The sequence below is a fragment of the Sceloporus occidentalis genome, unplaced genomic scaffold (genome assembly GCF_023333645.1).
Source record: "Sceloporus occidentalis isolate IW3139 unplaced genomic scaffold, rSceOcc1.0.p SCAF_134, whole genome shotgun sequence".
Classification (NCBI taxonomy): Eukaryota; Metazoa; Chordata; class Lepidosauria; order Squamata; family Phrynosomatidae; genus Sceloporus; species Sceloporus occidentalis.
This window is the reverse complement of record NW_028317114.1, coordinates 1,883,040-1,903,596: the sequence shown is the minus strand read 5'-3', so window position 1 is coordinate 1,903,596 and position 20,557 is coordinate 1,883,040. Positions and strand designations below refer to the sequence as shown.

Here is a 20,557-nt window from a genome sequence, read left to right as displayed (position 1 = left end):
ATATCTATAGAAAAAAAGTGGTGGAAATGAGTTATGTATTGTTTGCAAGGTCAGCGAATTGGTATTTCAGTTCTATACTGTGTGTTATTATTACAATATTGTGTATATATGGTAATTTGCTCCAATATTATATCCATAATAAGCAATATGTAATAATAATTACACAATCACTCTTTTTTTAAGTAGCAGAAATGCTATTTTACTAGATCAACAGCACCTATTATGCCTATACAGACATTTAAAACTATTGGGATTCATGTTTACAATCAGCTGTTTTTTTGGGGGAGTATGAATGATAATATTTTGCACTTCCTATGAAGCTATGGATCCATGTGCAAGGAATAAACACAGAGTGTACTGGAAAAAATACTTTTCAGAACAGGTCATCACTTTTGATAATTTATTAAAGGACAGACATTTCTCTAATAAAGATGTCAACAGCAGGAATAAATTGTGTAGCAAAAGATAAAATACAGGCAACTGGTGTCCATGAGGAAAATAGCAGGACACCTACCCTACCTCCCACTGAGGTAGGGTGACCAGACAAACCCCGATTTCCGGGGACAGTCCCCGGATTGAGGGCACTTTCCCCGGAGAAATTATATCCCCGGATACAGGGCTGGAATAGACCACCAGGAAACGGGGAAATTTCCGGGTGGGCCGGCAGACCAACATTCAGAGCGGCCGTTGTGCGGCGAGATTCAAAGCGGCCTTAAGACCACTTCTGCCGGCCACCTAATAAAATTAAAGTGGCCGGCGTGCACACACCGTGCCGCCCAGTGGCAGTGCCTCAGTGAGTCTATTCGCCCAACCCCCCTTTCAAGATGGGACGCTCAAGGGGGTGGGCTCACAGATGTATTTCCAAAAACAAATAGTTAGGGGTTAGAGGAAAGGGGACCCATATTCAAGGGAGAAGGAATTGCCCTGGGACATCATTAAAAATTAAATACAAAAGGGGGGTGGCTGGATTTTGGCATTACAAAATCAATATAAACATGGAGGTGGGTGGCTGGGGGTAATACACATGGCAGTGAGGGGCATCAATAGACAAGAGGGTGGTTGGGCATCACATAAATCAATACTAAAGGGGAGGTTGGCTGGGGCAAATACACAATGGTATCACATTAACCAATACAAAAGGGGTGGGGGCATCAATATACAAGGGAGGGTTGGCTGGTAGGCATCACATAAATCAATACTAAGAGGGGTCTAGATGGGGGGGCTTCACAAAAATCAATACACAAGGGTGTGGGGGCATCAATGAGATACACAAGGTTGTGTGGGGGAACACATTAATCATTACAAAAGGGCAAAAGGGAGGCCTGGCTGAGGCATTAAGGGTCAAAAATATAAAAAACTTTTTTATGTTATGTAAGGGTGTTGGTGTGGCAGAGCCTGTCCTGGTGTGTGTGTTTGGTTGTCAGTGTGGCAGAGCCTGTCCTGGTCTGTGTTTTTGAGTGTCGGTGTGGCAGAGCCTGTCCTAGTGTGTGTGTTATCACTTCATAAACACATACCAAATACACTGAAAATATGCTTACAAAATAGGTTTTTTTTTACCATTTGCTTATTAAAAAATCAGGTCACCTCAAACTAAGCAGTTTCTCAATATCCACTATGATATCATAATGTGCAGGCTTTAACTGTATGTTGGCAAACATGTAGCAATAGGGTAGCCATAGTGAATATATTTGTTACCATGGCTTGACTCTCTCTCTCTTTCAACCCTCACCAAATCCTGCTGCCTTTACCTGAAAAACTTTTCCCAAATCCGCCCATTCCTTATACAAGAAACGGCCAAAATACCAATCCACTCCCTTTTGATATTCTGTCCGAATTATTCAAACGCTCTACTAACTGGTCTCACCGTCAAACCGCTCTAATCCATACTCAACACTGCAGCTAGATTAATCTTTCTCCGTCACCGTTCCTCATCCGCCACTAGTCTTTGCCAATCACTCCTTTGGATCCTCATACCCTTCAGAGTCAAATTCAAACTCCTGACCTACAAAGCCCTTGACAACTCCACACCCTCTTATCTCTCTACCTTCATTTCTCTTCTACCATGATTTCCTCTTCCCACTCCTACATCCAGGATTTCACCTGTCCTGTACCCCTTATCTGGAATTCCCTTCTCCATTCTGTTAGATTTTCTCCATCATTTGCAAATTTCAAAAGCACTCTGAAAGCCCACCTCTTTTGAGGAGCATACAACCATACAACCATACAAGCTGGGACAGCTCATCCCAACTCAACCAACTCATCCTCGTCCAAGCAGTCCTCTTCTACTTAACCGACTAGATTGTAAGCTTGCAAGAGCAGAGCCCTCTTCTCTTGTTGTACCAGTTTGTGTTTAAATTTATCCTACTGCATCTAATTATAAAGTTAAAGTATCTGCTAGCACTGTATAAATGTAATGTAACCAATAATCCATGACTGTCTACTGGCTGTAATGATGAGCAGACCATTTAAAGGAAAATGGTAGGTCCCTAAATTATTCATTCCCTCCATTTGAGACTCTAAAGTATTATCACTAAACTAGGCTCTTGAGTGTTAGTTGAACATTTTTTAAACAATGTAATTTAGGTTTATTGATTTTTATAAAAATGAGATTTCCAAACCGTCAATACATTCATTAGATTCAGTAATGGTGTACCATAATATTTAAAGTGGCCTTCAGGTGCAGAACCTCCATAATATACATTACCTAAACAATTCCAGACACAGATGGTCTGAAACAGTTATAGATAACCTTATCTTTACTTTGCATGGTGTCCTGTCACCTTTTAGTGCCTATTAACTACAAGCCAAAGACAGAGGTAAAACAATATAAAACTGGGAGTAGGAAAAGTTGGCACTAGAGTTGAAGTGAAACAATCTAAGGTTGTTTAATCGGGTAAAATTATACACAAGGGCTTTGCACTCTGGTAGATGATCTAAGTGCCTTAGATGGAGCTTACTAAAAATCATTGTTTGAATGGAACCATACTATAAGCGGTAATCCAGGAGCCTCTGGGTAGATTAGAAATATGGTCTTAACCAATCAAACCACCCAGCATCGTGGCAGGGGATGGGACAAAAAATTGAATACATAGTTAACAAGTAGAGCGTCGCAACATCTCACTGATTTAACTTAAGCAGATCCAGCACATCTAGTTTTACTGGAAAAGCTCAACGGGGTTGCTGCTTGATAATGCATAGTAAGGACTGCGAAGTTTAAGAATCTTGTAAGGATGGAAACTCGCTATGTAGAAAAAAGGAAAGACACAGAAGAGTCAACATGGTGTCAAGACTCGGGCAAGCAGGTCGGGTAGGAGCCCAGTTGCAGGACATAACAGGGGCTCTGTCTGTAACCCATGATGCATCATAACTGGTAGGTAGGTAGGTACAGACAGGCAAACAAAGACAAGAGGCTGCATATCTATATTGGAGTGTGCTGGCAGAACAGGAAAAATAAGACTGGTCAATAAGCGTGATAAAGGCAGAGAGGCATCACAACAGGATATGGGACCACAGAACGGACTTCGGATAGCACAAGGCTGGAACCCAGCTTGTAGATCACAGGCAGGGCACTGGACTCACGGCAGGGAGCCCTCAGGCAGGGCACAAGCAGTCAGGCAAGCCGGGTCAATACCAGGGGATCACAGGAGACAAATCAGAAGCCAAGATAAAGATCAGGACAAGCCAGGTCAAAACAGGTTGAATTCAACAGAGAACCGCCAGGAAGAGAACAGGGCCAGGAAGCAGAGAAACAGCAAAGCGTAATACACCACAATGCAAAGGGCCAGACTGAAGGGCAGAGCAGGTCTCAGCTGATTTTAGTTGTGGGTGCTCCAGAGAGGGTAGGGTGTAGAGGACTGCATTGGGAGGTGGGTCCCGCCAAGAGAGTTGCAGGCGCGGAGTGGGTGGTCAGGCACTGTACCTGCGGGTCCCGGTAATACCGCACAGTCCCGCAAAGCTGCCTTCTCGCTGCTCCCTTACAGTGTCTCCTCTCTTGCTCCGCCCAGGAACAAAACGGAGTCACGTGGTGTGACGTCACTTCCCGTGACTCCGCCTTGTTCCTGGGCGGCGCAAGAGAAGAGACGGTGTAAGGGAGCAGCGAGAAGGCAGCCTTGCGGGACGCAACTCGAGGGCAGCCTTGCGGGAACGCAACTCGAGGGCAGCCTTGCGGGACGCAACTCGAGGGCAGCCTTGCGGGACGCAACTCGAGGGCAGCCTTGCGGGACGCAACTCGAGGGCAGCCTTGCAGGACGCAACTCGAGGGCAGCCTTGCGGGACGCAACTCGAGGGCAGCCTTGCGGGACGCAACTCGAGGGCAGCCTTGCGGGACGCAACTCGAGGGCAGCCTTGCGGGACGCAACTCGAGGGCAGCCTTGCGGGACGCAACTCGAGGGCAGCCTTGCGGGACGCAACTCGAGGGCAGCCTTGCGGGACGCAACTCGAGGGCAGCCTTGCGGGACTGCGCGGGAAATCTGCAGTTCAGGTAAGGAGGTGGGCTTAATTGTCCACAAATGTAGCGGGAGTGGGCAGGATTGGCCACAAATGTGGCAGGAGCGGAACACCCACATTGCGGGAGCGGGGAAGAAATCAGCGGGAGCTGGATTAAAAAAGCAGTCCCGCGCAGGGCTCTAGTAGGGTGGCCACTAGTGGCTGCAGATAGAAATGGCAGTAGGTATCTATATTACATAGTCCAGGCTGGCAGGGTGGCATCCTGACACCTGGAAACACAGACATCCTGCCTCTAGAAGGATTAAAAGTTTAAAAGTCAAGGTTTCATTATTTGTGCATTTTTGTACTGAGCAGAAGACTATGAATATCTATTTTCATACATTTATTCAGTCCTCCTTGCCTAAAGCATAAATAATAACTTTAGAGAGCAATGAAATCTAATTCCATATTTATGTAATATCAGCAGCTTTCAGATTTTAAAAGGTTTCAAAAGGACATCAAGCTGTAGGCTTTCACATAAAAGGGATTATCTTAATCCATAAATAGGATGTGAAACAAACCCGTCTGACCCCAGGCTACAGAATGTCAAGACACACATTTTTATTTCCCTGTAACTGCCATATTGAATCGCCTGAGTTATTGGAGTTCAGGAAAGTATCACTCATTCATTCATCTCTTATATGAAAGCATAAATTCTAACAATATCACCTTTTCTCTTCAGAATAAGCTCCAAGAGCTTCCATTAATGGTAAGTGAACCAGGATCTTCCAAAAGCAATGTTTGACAAGTAGCTACACCCCTGGTCGCCTGCTTACTTTGAAGTGATGTAAGTGAAATATAGGGAGACTGAATGTTTAGGGTATTAAGGGAAAAGTGGAGAGGTAGAGTACTGAAGAGTAAAAGAAAATGATATGTGCATAGTTAGAAATTAGGGTAAAATTAAGGATGGTACATTAATATATACTTATTGCTTTATCAAGAATAATCTGTGCAACAAAATAAATCAATATATGATGTAGAAGGCTAATCAGGTTAACACAAAAATGTAGCCATCGGTTAGGATTGTCAACCCAGAATACACCACTGGGGGCAGGTTCCCGGGACCTCTCAAAAACACACAGGCAGCACAAAGAACTAAACACATCACGCACTTCAAATGTAAGCAACGTCAAGTATTACTTTATTAAATTAAGTGCCAAAGAATCCAGGCTGACCAACTGCTTTACGTGTTATGTGCTATGCAGCTGGGCCCATCTGGATTATTATAAAATAATACTTGACACTACTTACATTTGGAGTGCAGGACCTGTATACTTCAACTAATAATTAAATAACACTTTGAATCACTGTCACATTAGTAACACTTTGAATCACTGTCACAGTCGACAACCCAACCAGCAAAAATCTTGTGGACCCGGCTAAATTTCAATGACACCGTGTTATATTATACTGTTTGTCTAACATACCTTAACAAATCTGTGGAACTGCAAAAGTGAAGGTGCTATTGGTTTTGTTTGGTTTTTAACATGTAAATTTGATTGGAGACCATTTATGGCAATGTTATATTTTTGTAACTTTGTTGAGTTACTCACCTCTCCATTCTTAAAGAGTTTCTTCAGTTGCTTTAACATAACAGTAAGTTTCTTGGACTGCACTCCACTGTAGGCCAGGAGCATGCTACCAAACTGTCGCTCAGTGATACGTCCATCCACTGGGTCATGGCGCTCAAACTGTAGAGTAAAATAAAAAAGAGTTAAAATAGCAAGGATTTAGTGGGAGTTAGATGTGTCTACTAAAATGGGTACTGAAGATACAGATGCGAAAAAAACCCTCAATAAAGTACATTTGTGTCACTGCCTATGTAAATTTGCTCTCCAATAAAGGACATATTTCTTACTTTCGACTGTATTTATCTAAAATAAAAGGATTTAGCTGTCATTGAGTGCACAACGCTACACCAAATCCTATACTACCTTTGCAGAGAAAATATGAGTGTAGTAAATAAAAAAACCACAAAACTGATATTAGGGTGTATCTAATAAATAGCCGCAAATAGGCTTAATATTACAATATACATATTTTAGTAGGATATCATTTTGGTCCCAAAATGTACCTTTTAAAATAAAGAACAAAAAGTTATTCTTTCTGTATAGTATCACCAAGTTTACAGTCATCAATCATAGAGAGATCAGCTTTCTAACACACTGTTTAGTGTTGAAAAATCAATACATTGATGTCAGCAAGCATTTGAAACTAAGAGTGCACAGATGGCTATGCAGTGGTCGCATGAGATAAGGGATACAGGTACCTCTTGCTGAGGTACGTAAACACAGTGCATCACATATTCCTACGGAGCCACTTATGTTCTGAATTGACAGCAAGGATCTATAGTCCTGGCCAGTTCTAAATTTAGTCACAAATGAAGCATTGACTATAGTTTATTCACCTGCCTTACTATCAATAGTCACACACCGTTTTATAAGGCTTATATGTTATTTAGCTCAAATGCCATGAGATTTTTTTTCTTAATAAAGAAAATAGCAATCCCATCATAACCGTATTAATTAATTATGCAATAGCCGTCAGAAGAAATTATGGTTTTTAAATTTACCCCATGGCACATGGGGTGTTAGTTTATCTGTGTTGTCTTCATGAGATACTGATACTAAAAATCTAGCGTGATCGATCTGTACACTGCTAGATAAACCTGTATAGAAAAAAAAAAAAAAGATACAAAAAATATAGAACAGTAGTGTAAGACCCTACATACATTAATCTAGTAAATTAAAATGACTAAAATATTACCTTTACTCATTAAGGATTCATTATTATTTATGTTGAAGACAGGATATAAGACTGTATAAAATGTTTAGGTGCTATCGCTAAAAAGTTTGGAAGCGATTAGACCATTTTTTTTTTATTTTTTTTTAGCTATCAAGACTGAAAACAGGGATGTTGTGGATAAAAACCAGTAAATCTAGCAATCTGCGGAAACATTCTACAGCATACCGGAGGTAAAAGCATCTGTTAGACTTTGCACTGTAAACATAACCCCGATAATACTGATGTTTCAAAGCCACTAAACTGTAAAATCAAGCAAGTAGGGCTAAACAGCTTTTGTCCATATTAGCCCGTATAACATGCTGATGTTAAAAAGTTAATAAAATGCATAATATGAATGATAACCCCACTGTAAAAGAATTGACTCACCCTCCCACTAACCATGCCCTTAACAAAGGTGTCCCACTTATCTTAAATGAGGATTTACATCAGGAAAATGGCTAGACTAGATGGGCTGAATGGTTCTTATTTGCAGTCAAATTCCATGTTTCTGTGGCTTTATAGTTTAACAAATGTAATTCATTGCAACAACCTATAGCTGATTTAAGTTAAAGTAAGAACCTAAAAAGGGTGTTGGTAGGGTCACACCTGGATCAGCACAAATAGTTTAATGTGGGAAAAAATGAACTTCAGGGTCTTAAAACATACAAGTTTGTTATGTAGTAACACACTTGCTGCAAATGCTGTTTTGCCTAATTCACAAAATTCCTCTGTCTAGGTTATTTTGTTAATATCATAAACACATCTGCATCTGTATTCAACTAGAAATTCCTTTGGATGTCTGTCTCAATGTATGGCTTCCCTAGAAATAAGGTCTGTCACTTGCAGTGCACACACATTTGTTGTGTCCAGTTATCTACCGGGAATTTAAATACTTATCAATTATTGATGGAAGGGTTTATGATAATTGGCACAAGGGAATGATAAACCTATTTTTTTTGGCATTTACACAGTTTTAGTTGGGATTTTTTTCCTAACTTGAAATGAAGCAACAACCCTAGTGACAAACATCTTTAAAATAGGCATAATTGAATAATGTGTTTTAACCCTGACCATTACAGGTCAGGATTAAAACACATTATTAAAAAAATACTACTGAAAATTTCGATAAAGTGTAGTGGTAAAATGTGTGCTTGGAAAGAGTTAAAATACCACCAATGTCTAGTTATATATGTTTGATGCGGGAAAATTGAACTGGCTGGCTTCAAAGATCTCCCAAATAGGACATGGAGGAGAATTTTCCACATGTCAAAATTTAAATTTGAAAAACGTGCACTTCCCAAATCTGGCCTTTTAGTCCAGCAAACCTATGCACTGGTGGGAGCACCGTACTCAGGAGGTGATACCAGGAGCAGTAAATTCATACCTGAAGTAAAATGTGTGAATAAATAGGAAAAAAAAAAAACTACCACAAAGTATGACAAAGACTGGTGGGAGAATTAATGCATGGAACGAGTTAAAATACCAGCATTTGAAATACCCTGGGGTGTCTAGTTTTTAAACATATATGGATTAATGGAGTGAAGTGAAGTGGCTGGCTTCAAAGATGTTCCAAAGAAGGCATGGGAACAGTATGACAGTATGTTAAAAATGGTTTTAATATAGCAATATGCTACTTATAAAAAACAAAACAAAAACACTGGGTATTTCTAAACTCAGTACAAATATCTATTAATGACCAGATTTCTAACCAGACTTCTTTGGACAGTAGGTGAATGTACTAGGGTCCCACTGTTTTCCGCCAAGGATGAGCTGGTGGCACTTCTGGGGGGTCGATCCCATCAAAATGTGCCTTTGATATGCTGCACCAAGTTTCCTTGGCCGACCATAGAGTCTATGGTCCTCAACACTGCCCATTTACAGTATTTGCTCGATTATAAGACGACCCCCCAAAATCTAAATATTAATTTAGGACAAAAAAACCCAAAAAGCCTGAATATAAGACGACCCTATAGGAAAAAAAACGCTTTACTAGTAAATATTAATTCATGTAAACAATATTTTCATATTTAATAAAAGCTATGATTGATAAAAATATATATTATTTCCTTTTATTTGCCAACCTGCCCCCCCAGTTATGCACATCTGCCCCCAGATGTGCCTTTTAACCCTCTATATGCCACTCTGCCTCCAGAAATGTCTTATACCCTCCTATATGCCACTCTGCCCCATGATATGCCTTTTAATCCCCTATATGCCAGAGTGGCATATAGGGGGTTAAAAGGCATTTCTGGAGATATATATATATATATATATAACTGCTAACAGCAATCACACTCCTATCAAGCCAAGGCAGCCAGTACATGCTGGAACCTGGGGATGATAGGAGTGTGAATACAGCCTCCCTATGCCATGCTACCACCACTACCCCCCTTACACATCCATACTAACACACACTCATTCACAAACATTTAAATACTCATTCATTCCATTAAACACACATACTTCACACATTAATCACAAAAACCCTCCCCCACCCCCTTACCTGAACTGCAGATCTCTCACTCGAAGACTTCTGCAGGGGCCCGGCTGAGCGAGCAACTTCTCTGGCCCCGCCCCCAGAGGAAGGAGGGGGGAGGCAGAGTTATGTGACACTCTTCTAGCTTCCTGTTCTCCTGCTGCTCGCGACCAAAGCACCGGTAAGCAGCCTGTCCCCAGCGGACATTTTGAGGTCTAATTAGAAGACGACCTCGATTATAAGACGAGGGGTATTTTTCTGAAAAAAACCTCGTCTTATAATCGAGCAAATACGGTATTTGTGCTTCTTCAAAAGAGCTTGGATAGCACATCTGAAAACCTGTCTGTCTTGAAATTTCTTTCTAGCGAGTTTTATTCCTCCTACACAGCTGTTTCTGTTTCAGTTAATGATTGCGTTTTTACCTACATATTAAATTGATGGTCATTAGTGCCTGTTATAACTGTTTAATCATACACCTAACTATATGCCTACAAAATCCCTGTCTTTGTGCTAGTGTACCTAAAAGAATGTGTTTTCTTTAAAAAACATTCTTACTTTACAGTATTTTTTCACATTTTTGCAGTATGAGACCAAGGCAATAAGACAGGAGATGGGTTTTACCTCATAGAGGAATATCAAAACGCCTCAAAAAAGGCAGACTAGAAAGATGAGATGACCTCATATCTTACTTGGTCTTGACCTTGTCTTATGTTCTACAGGCTTATATTCCATTACTATGGTAACCTCTCATATACCTGATGCAAATACTCTTTCACAGCTAGTTTTATCCTCTTAAAAAAATAGTTTACCTCATTATTTAAATGTTTTCTCTTATGTTGCCGTTAGCTAGACACAACAAAGTTTATCCTGAAAATTTTTACCTTGTAGTAAACAATATAATGACTCATTCTTTAAAACCCAGATGGACATTCTGAGTGATATAAAGAGTGTGGGGGGAACAGGCTTCATTAGCATTACCATAAAGAGTCAGCTCAGTATGGTGTTTGCGTAGAGAAAGCCCCCCAAAATATCATACGACTGATGTCAGCTTCCTGATCTTCAAGTTTTTAAAAAATATATATATAGCAGAAGTACAATATGTATGAACAAAGCTCTACCATAAATGTTGTCTTTATAGGAATACATTAAGCTTACAAGTACAGAAATTGTTTCAGTGATTTACAGTATATCACAACCAATAGCCACTTTAACTATGTTTTATATTTTATACAAGGCATTTACACAGTTAGAAGTGTATTCCAAGCAATGGTTCAATGAGTTTTAAATGTTACCCTATTATCACTAGTGATTTTGTGTTTTAAAGCAGATCGCTTTGGGGAATTGCATCTACATCACCTTAATGGGAGCAGCACTATACAGTAATTGGTATAAAAAAAACAGCTTGTAAATTGGGTCAAACAATGCTGTGAATAACCCTCTCTGCTTTCAGTTCTATAGTCTAATAAGAATTTTATTTATAAATAATGTTAAGGATATCGCATGTGTTGCTAATTAAGCATTTGGGTAAATTGTAAATTCTCATAAATTGCATTTCACCGAGACTGATCAGTGATGGTTTTCTTATACTGTAAATCCACACAGACAAAATTAGGACCCTTTTACAAATCAGTCAACAAAGCATGCTCTGCTCAGGTAATTATCTGGATGACTGAAACCAATGGCTCTGGCGTCTTCAAAACCTAACACTGTTAACCAATACATGTTTGAGACCCCAAATCTCTAAACCAACTCAATACATGACAGGGTACAGAGTGTCATTGTGTAGATCTATGGGGCTTTCAACCAACACGATTGCAGGATCGCTTCAAATATACTGCAATCATGAAAAGTAAAGAAATGTTAGACAATGTATCATTAAGACATTTGGTCACTTCAATTTAGTTGCGCCCGAAGTTGATAGAAATTCTAATGATACATTATAAGCTCAAAAGAGCAGGTCTTTTTTCTTTTGTATCAGTGTGTCTTAACATGAGGAATGTTATTGCCATGTTACTGTTAATATTCACTTTCCCTTCATGTCATAGCACTATATAATACTTTTGTAACAGATTGTTATCTACAGCTCAGAATGCCTGTAGTCCTCAATAAAACAAGAATGAACATAGTCAGGGATGCATAGCCCTGTTTCTCCTGAAAATTTTACCTTGTAGTAAACAATAGAATGACTCATTCTTTAAAACCCAGATGGACATTCTGAGTGATATAAAGAGTGTGGGGGGAACAGGCTTCATTAGCATTACCATAAAGAGTCAGCTCAGTATGGTGTTTGTGCGTAGAGAAAGCCCCCCAAAATATCACATGACTAATGTCAGCTTCCTGATCTACAGGTTTTTTTTGTTTGTTTTTTTAAATATATAGCAGAAGTAGAATATGTGTGAACAAAGCTCTACCATAAATGTTGTCTTTTACACTACAAAGAAAAAAAATCTATAAAACATAACTTTTTTTAAAACTACTAAAACGAGAAAATGCCAGATAAGAGAACATTAAGGTCATTTACACCTCTCCCTCATACTTTACTAGGAGGCTAATTGCCATTAGCAGGACACAATTAGGCATCAGAGGAATTAGTATCTGGGATGTACATAGTTCAATTCTACAGCCCTGCGTTCCTACCCTGCCTGCCTAAAAAAGCGATAGTGGTCTTCAAAATACGTTAAATTGTCTACATGCTCTATGGCATTACAGTGTAGTTCAGTATACTATTGTGAATGGTAGCACGGCATAAAATCTTTAACTAGGGAAGTAAGACCTTTTGGTACATTCAATCAATCTGTTAGCAAAAGAAGCTTGACGAGTATTTCGTTGGCAACATGCTAGCTTTGTCAGGGGAATCTGAATTTTCTAGGTTGTAAAACCTTAAATAACCGTGTTCGTTGCTGAATGGCTCAGCTTCAACGTACCTAACTCCTCTACGTGACCTATAGGAATACTGATTTTAAGACTGTCTATTGTTACACCGTAAATACATACAAACTTAATGTATTAATATGAATTCTATCAGATGATTGCATCTTACGTTTTTTTTATTAACTGCGATTTATGTTCAAATAATTTTTTTTTTAATTATCTACAAATAAACTATAAATGATACCCCACAGTATTATTGTTGGTTGAATTAATGGTCGAATTCTCCTCAGAAAGAGTTTTCCTTTATTTAGATCACGCGCATAATCGAGACAAGGCACACAACACACAAAAGTCGAAGCTTTGTCTGATTACATGTTTGAATTACATGGTTTATATAACCTCTTATCTACTTCTAATAGCATGCATCATTCTGATTGGTTACTTTTCAAGCAGGTTACGCCTCTTTAAACTGCATAATTAAGAATGGCCTAGACTTGACCCTTTGCACATATATATATATATATATATATATATATATATATATATATAGAACAACATAGAGTAGACGTGTTGGCGTGAACTCGTGCATATATCATAGACTAGACATTCCCTGCTTTCTTATGTCTTTGTCAGCAATAATATTTACGATAACATAAGCATTTTTCTAACAATTATACATTTAACCCAATTAGGTTATAAATACATGAATGAATTAGTACAAACTGTAATATGTTTAATACATTTAAAAAAAAAAGACTTGATTATGATGTTAGATTGTATCACTAAAAATACGACTTATTTTTTGTGTATAGCAGCGCCATAACCATTCATATATTGATCAAGTATTATATTTAGTTTAGATATATCTATATAAAAGCTACATAATTAAAGCACTTGTTCAGTCTGTTTGTGCTAACGTTTTTAGTATTTATATCCAATAAGACTCTTAAGATGCCATTCATTTCTTAAGATGTCATTCCAATGCCTGTAAACTTATGGCATAATGGGACAATTAAGGCTATATTTTGCAATTAGGGTGTGAGATTTATTTTTAACAGCGCACACATGCTCCAAAATTCTTTTTTAGGGGTCTGATTGTTTGACCCACATATTGCTTTTGGCAAATGCATGTTATTCTATATACTACCCCATTTACGGAAAAGTTGATGGGACATTCTTGTATTATATCAAGAATGTTTTAGCTGCTTGAATGTGCATACTTGCTTTCCAATGGCCAAATCTGAAACACCCTTTTTTTGTTAGTAGTAGCCATGTTGGGTTATGTGGGGTGGGTTTCAGTTGGTAATGAACAATTGATTTTTTCTTCTTCTGGCCAGGCATAAGTTCCAATGAATCTAATCGCTTCATCTTCCGACTTTCTTTGTTGTTGTCTCCTAGGGCATGTTGGCAGGCTTTTTTTCAGCCATTTTTTGGATATCCCTTACTCCCAAATTGGTCTCCCTAACCTCAAAGTCTTTAACATCTGAACTATTTCTACTTAGTCTTAGATATTAGTCCCTTTTTAGGGGAGTTGTATGGTAACTTTGTACATGGAGGAGGCTATTTGTTTTCAATGTAGAGGTGTAGATTGATCCATTGAGGTTTTTTGTTGTTTTTATCGTTGGGTCCAAAAAGACCAATTAATTTGGCTCAATCAGCGAGGTTAATTCTAGTCCAACTACTTCCGTAGTTCGTCCTGATGCTGCAGACGGAGTGTTTTTGACCGTAAGTGCACACTTTATTATTAGCACATTAGTGGGTTTTCTGGTCATCATTGCGCAGGGTTTACTTTTCTTGCCTTTTTTAACCCCTGCTGCATTTTTGACCTTTCCTTTGGCCACCCCATACTGCTCCATATTGCCCCCAGTATTTATTGTCTGTTTGAAAACATTTGGTGTTTTGGTTGTCAATTGGTAATTGAGAGGATATAACGTCCTGTCTTTCCTGTTCTGTGAATGTATTTATTCCATTAATTTATATGCACATTCCAATAGTATGCTATTCCATTTTGCTTGGAAAGACTCATTGACTGAATGGCTTGCTGGAGTGAGATTAAGCCGCAGCCCTCTCTCACACTTTATGGGAAAATAGCGGCGCAGTTTGTCCAAACTGGGGGATTGGACAAAACCTTGTGCTAACTTCCACAGAAAGGGTGGCACTTCCAGTGATGTGCTCTAGTGGGATCCTCCAATCAGGTGGGAAAATGTCACCAAAAGCACCACGATTCAGGCAAAGTTATGTCTGATCCTCCAATTGGCTGAGAGGACATCGCCAAAAGTGCTGTCATTTTACCCTAAGGTAAACGTCTGTCGAAACCCTGGCACTTTTGAAGACGTCCTCCCACTCGATAGAAGAATCAGGTGAGAAGACGCCACTTTGGTGGAAGTTTGCGTTATGTCCACTGAGATGTGGACGAAGATAGAAAATAAAAGAGAGAAGATGAAGAACAAGAAGATGCGGAAGTGGCTGGCAGGTGAGCGTGAACAAGAATGAAAGAGTGAATATGGGCACCAGGCAACAGGTTTTATTCCCAAATTGAAACCCTTCCGATTTTCGTCTGAACCAAATGGGCAGAGAAGGTAATTTGCTGCCCAAAAATGAACTGAAAAATGTGAATTATTTTCAGGCCATTTGCCAGGTCTATTATATATTATTCTTTTCTGTTACTTTCTTCATGAAGCCTCCTACAGTTTATACGCTATACATTTTAAATAATTTATTTTCCTTTTGGCATGTGTACTCGCAGAGTATTTGTTTATGGCAGCATCTATAAAATACCTAGAAACACAATGTCCTTGTCTAACATGCTATAGCGTGTATAACTTATAAACTTGCAGCATGTTCATAATAATGCAGATGTCTGATCAAAATCAAATGTAGCTGAACAGCATTATGAGGAAATCTCATAAGCTGCCAATGGACAGAGGGCATAGATGGGGCATATACAGTTATCATATTTAAAGAACAAAAATCAGCACTAAACACTAAAATTATAGTGCTGTCAATATTATGCATATATATATGACAAAGTAACAGTTTTGGACGCAGAAGAATGTGTTATTATTTAATTGTGAAAATGTAATGCTAGGGTCCTCTTGGAATTTAGACTCTCGAAATATTTATAGAGTAATAAAGGCCATTAATGAATATTCAAAACCTATGTCGGAATGACTCAATGGTTCTGCATATAACTGGCTATAAAATTGTTCTGTGGGGATCTTAAAAACTATTTCTTTTTAAACACCACTAAAAAGTGCTAAAACTGTGAATATGAACAACCCCAGAGCATGCATGCATGCATTTATAAGTGCACAGCTATTTAATAAGCATTAATAAAAAGAATATACTATTCCTTGTCTGAGTAGTACTATGTATAGAAGCTGGTGCACCACACTGGGAACATTATACTGGCTGTACCGTCTTAACTAAGTGCACCTTGAAAAGAGATAAAGCTATTGGTATATACAGTAATTACTTGATTTTATGATGATCATTATAAAGCTGGAATGGAGCTTAGCTACACTCATGTGTTTTTTGTTTTATTTTTTATTGAAAATATAATGCAATTTACAGAAAATGTGCTGTAATATCTGGCAATCCTATAAACCAAGAGGAGAGCCAAAGTATATGTAAACATGTAAACAAATAATAAACATGTAAACTTTTGGTTTTCCCGGTTGTCGCTACCTGTACAATGATCATCCTAAGAGTGTTTAGTGAAAAGAGGTTTTTTTTTGTTTTTTTTAAACACACAAAAACATAAGTATATATATTCCATTAGGGTTTTCACTGTTATCCTAACATCGAATTACATTTAGCATAGTCTCTGAAACTGCAAGCAAAGTGATGCATTCATTTTGTATTTGCAATTGATACCAATTCTTTTACATTGTAGACTTTAAGTCCTCGGAACCGGAAAAATGCCTTGTAGACCATGAAAATGTAATATTGGGAAAAAAACACACTAGATCATTAATGTGTGGGTCTCATCAGTTATTCTGAAGAATTAAAACATGAGCTGAACGTGACATAGAGGACAGATAAAAAGCCAAGCTAACAAAGCTATCAGCAGAGCTTTTATTTTAATTTTTCTCACAGAAAAATACACAGCGCACTATACTACTTTTCTAAAGGACTTTCCAGATATAGTCACAGTGTGCCAATCTTGTGATAATTCTTATTTTTGGAAACTCATCAGTTCAGCATGTTACAAAAGGCACTCAACGCCATCTGTTTTTACTCAGAGAAAAGCCCCCTAGCTGTAAAATAAACCGCATTAGCAGTTCTAGTTTGTCTAAACTGAAAAAGGGAGCGGATTATGAATGTGATCTTTTGCATGTTTAGTTTTGGCATATGCAACCAGATCCTGTGTTATATTATTTCTGAACATTTTAACTAGAGACTTAAAAAAACAAACAAAAAAAACTCCAGACTTTTCTTCACAAGGAAAATACTGGCATGTATTAGTTCTTAGCAATATTCTGAAACTGCTGTATCTTTACTGTTGGTCAATGTTGCCAGGACTGGTTGTAAAAGCTGTTTGAGAAATAAAAAGGCACTTTATGGACCCATCTTACCTCAAGTAAGGATATCCATAAACCTTTCGTTATAACTGGCCTTACAAGGTCTCCTTTTCCATATTATCTGAAACCAGCTATATTTCTAGATCTTACTTGTTTGGGGTCAGGACTAGTTCACAGGACTTTCTTATTGCTTGGGAACTCTATAATTCACAATGTTCTCATTTTGTCAACAGCCACAACTGAGAGAGAACACGTCATGTCATGTCTTGGAACAATACCGTTTTGGTTTTAGAGACTGACCTCTAGCTTTAACACATCATGCTGTAGCTTCCTCTGAAATTCCAGAAAATTCTTGATGGTCAACTTCCCCTTGAGATCAGCGCCAAAGAAATAGGTTGTAAGAGCCGAGCTGAATCCAGTCTTAAGGGTGTTACCAGTAGTGGAACGATCTCGGTGACGCATGCCCATACTGGTCTGAGAGCGAATGATACTTTGAACCTGAAAAATAAAACGTCAGATCAGGAAACTGACAGCAGAGACATACTGTCCACACTTGTTCATTTTTTTTTAATGTTATTTCTAATGCACATTGGAGTCTAATTTACAGGGATACCAAAACATTTTATTGCATGCAAATAGAATAGACTACTGTTTCCTCCAGTGAAACCAGGAAGCATTAGTATGTAAATGTCTTGCACATGCTCATTAGCACTACCACTGAAGTCATTCGTATACAGTTATTTTGATCCAAACGGACATGATGGCAACACGCGGTTGCTGCAGATTTGTCGGCTGTGCCAAAGGTGCTCTATTAGATTGAGATCTGGTGACTGTGAAGGCCATTGGAGTACAGTGAACTCATTGTCATGTTCAAGAAATCAGTTTAAGATGATGTGAGCTTTGTGACATGGTGCATTATCCTGCTGGAAGTAGCCATCAGAAGATCGGTACACTGTAGTCAGAAAAGAACACCATTATTCCACCACTACCAGCCTGAACTGTTGATACAAGGCAGGATAGATATATGCTTTCATGTTGTTTACACCAAAGTCTGACTCTGCCAGGGGAGGGCTGGCAGCCTAAAGCCTGGGGGGCAAGTCTAGTCAAGTGGCCCGTTGCGCCACCGAATCAGCCCACTATACATGCCCATCTTTTCCTGATTTTCTAACGCATATTGATGTAATGTGATGGGACTGGGAGTAAAAAAAAATATGTTTAATACATTAAAAAACAGCTAATCTTTGTAACAAAATAAAATTTAAATATGGAAAAATTGGACCCTAGGCATTTCCTTGGGCCCCTGCCTGTAATTATCCCCAGAGTCCCTTTGTCCCTCATTCACTAAGCCACACCTCTGTTTTACTTACTCCCAGTAGTTCAGGTATAGATCAAATAAACAACACATGTAAACAGCATGTGCATGTATAGCTCAACTGAATAAGAAATACAAACTCTGTATTTGCAGGTATACATAAATAATGTATGCAAACATAGCATAGCAGAATAACACACAAACCCAGCTTTGCAGGTACAGATCAACTGGAAATCACATAACAACTAAGCATTAAAGGTATAGATAAAACCCCCTAAATTACAGGCATAGATCACAGGATGCACACCTCCAAAGCCAGCCCTGGTGTCCACAATGCCCACATAGAACCCGACCAGCACCAAGATAACATTAACAAATTACAGTCCAGAGTGAGCCAACATTGTGCCCAAACAGCCCAGGGTGAGCTAATTCTGTCCCCAAACAGCCTGCCCTGACACCAGTACAAGCTCTGCAACACCGACACCCAAACACACACACCAGTACAAGCTCTGCAACACCGACACCCAAACACACACACCATGACAGGCCCTGCCACACAGACAGCCAAACACACAGACATCAGGACAGGCTCTGCCAAATCAACATCCAAACACACACCAGGACAGGCTCTGCCACACCGACACCCAAACACACACACACACACACACACACACACACACACACCAGGACAGGCTCTGCGACACCGACACCCACATCCAAAATGCTTTCCACAATGGTTTGTTGTTTTTTCTCCTTGTGTATTGATGCCCAGCCAGCCCCCCCCTTTGGTTTTAATGTATTTCCCCCCCATACCCTTGTGTATTGCCCCATGTGGATTTGTGCCCCCAGCCAGACCCCTTTGTACATTATGCCCCTTGTGTATTGCTCAATGTGGATTTGTGCCCACAGCCAGCCCCCTTTGTACATTATGCCCCAACACCCTTGTGTATTGATTTATGTGATGTCCCCAGCCAGCCCCCTCCCTTGTGTATTGATGCCCCCCTTTGCATTGTTAATGACTGACCCATGTAATTTGAACCCAGCCCCCCACCTTTGTGTATTGATTTATGTGGTGCCCCAACCACCCTGTTGTGTACTTATACCCCCTAGCCACCCCCATTTTGCATTTAATTGTTGTCCCAATACAGCCCCCCCAACTATTTTTTTTTTAATACTTACGTTTTTGCTGCCATCCTTCACTGCTGCTGTGCTCCAACGTGCTCTTTTAGCTGTCACGAGGAGCTGTTCCATGTGACTCCGCCCCCTTGAGCGGCCCATCACATTGACGATGTGACGTGCCGCTCAAGGGGGCGGAGTCACACAGGACACTGGGCGGCACTGTGCAGGCACGCTGGCCACTTAATGATTTTAAAGCGGCCAGCGTGTCTTACGGCCGCTTAATGATTAACCATTGCAGCTGATGTGGCTGTGACTCTTAAAGCGGCCGTAAGACACGCTGGCCGCTTTAAGAGTCACAGCCACATTGGCTGCAATGGCATTTCGGTGTGCCGGCCAGTTCGGCCGGCCTACCGCAGATGCTGTGGTCGTTAAAGATGGCCCTGGTGTGGCCGTATCGGCCGCTTAAATGGGCGCATGCGCGGCCGTTTAATGTAGATTCAGGGCGGCCTGGGGGGCAATTGCCCCCCTGCCAAGCCTGCCCCTGGACTCTGCCATCTGAATGTCGCAGCTGGAATCGAGACTCTTCAGACCAGACAACGTTCTTCCAGTGTCCAATTTTGGTCAGTCTGTGCAAATTGTAGCCTCAGTTACCTGTCCTTAGCTGACAGGAGTGGCACCCGGTGTGGTCTTCTGCTGCTGTAGCCCATCTGCTTCAAGGTTCGACGCGTTGTGCGTTCAGAGACGGTATTCTGCATACCTTGGTTGTAATGAGCGTTATTTGAGTTACTGTTGACTTTCTGTCATCTCGAACCAGTCTGCCCGTTCTCCTCTCACCTCAACAAGGCATTTTCGTCCACACAACTGCCGCTCACTGGATATTTTCTCTTTTTCTCTGTAAACGCTAGTGATGGTTGTGCGTGAAAATCACAGCTCGTCTGGAACCAACAACCATGCCACGTTCAAAGTCACTTAAAATCTCCTTTCTTC

General features: G+C 39.9%; 1 protein-coding gene across 7 annotated transcripts in view; it reads right to left on the bottom strand.

Annotated features, from left to right (window-relative positions):
- LOC149281360 (calcium uptake protein 1, mitochondrial) overlaps positions 1-20,557 on the bottom strand; it is an 85,122-nt gene that overhangs the window by 20,630 nt on the left and 43,935 nt on the right. For 6 of the 7 annotated variants that reach the window (XM_089499364.1, XM_089499365.1, XM_089499367.1 and 3 more), the window contains 2 exons: positions 17,440-17,637; positions 6,039-6,176 (listed from right to left, as the gene is read on the bottom strand). In XM_089499364.1, coding sequence (XP_089355490.1) covers positions 6,039-6,176; positions 17,440-17,637 — 336 coding nt within the window. The remainder of the gene's footprint in view (positions 1-6,038; positions 6,177-17,439; positions 17,638-20,557) is intronic. The other variant, XM_089499371.1, reaches the window with a different exon arrangement.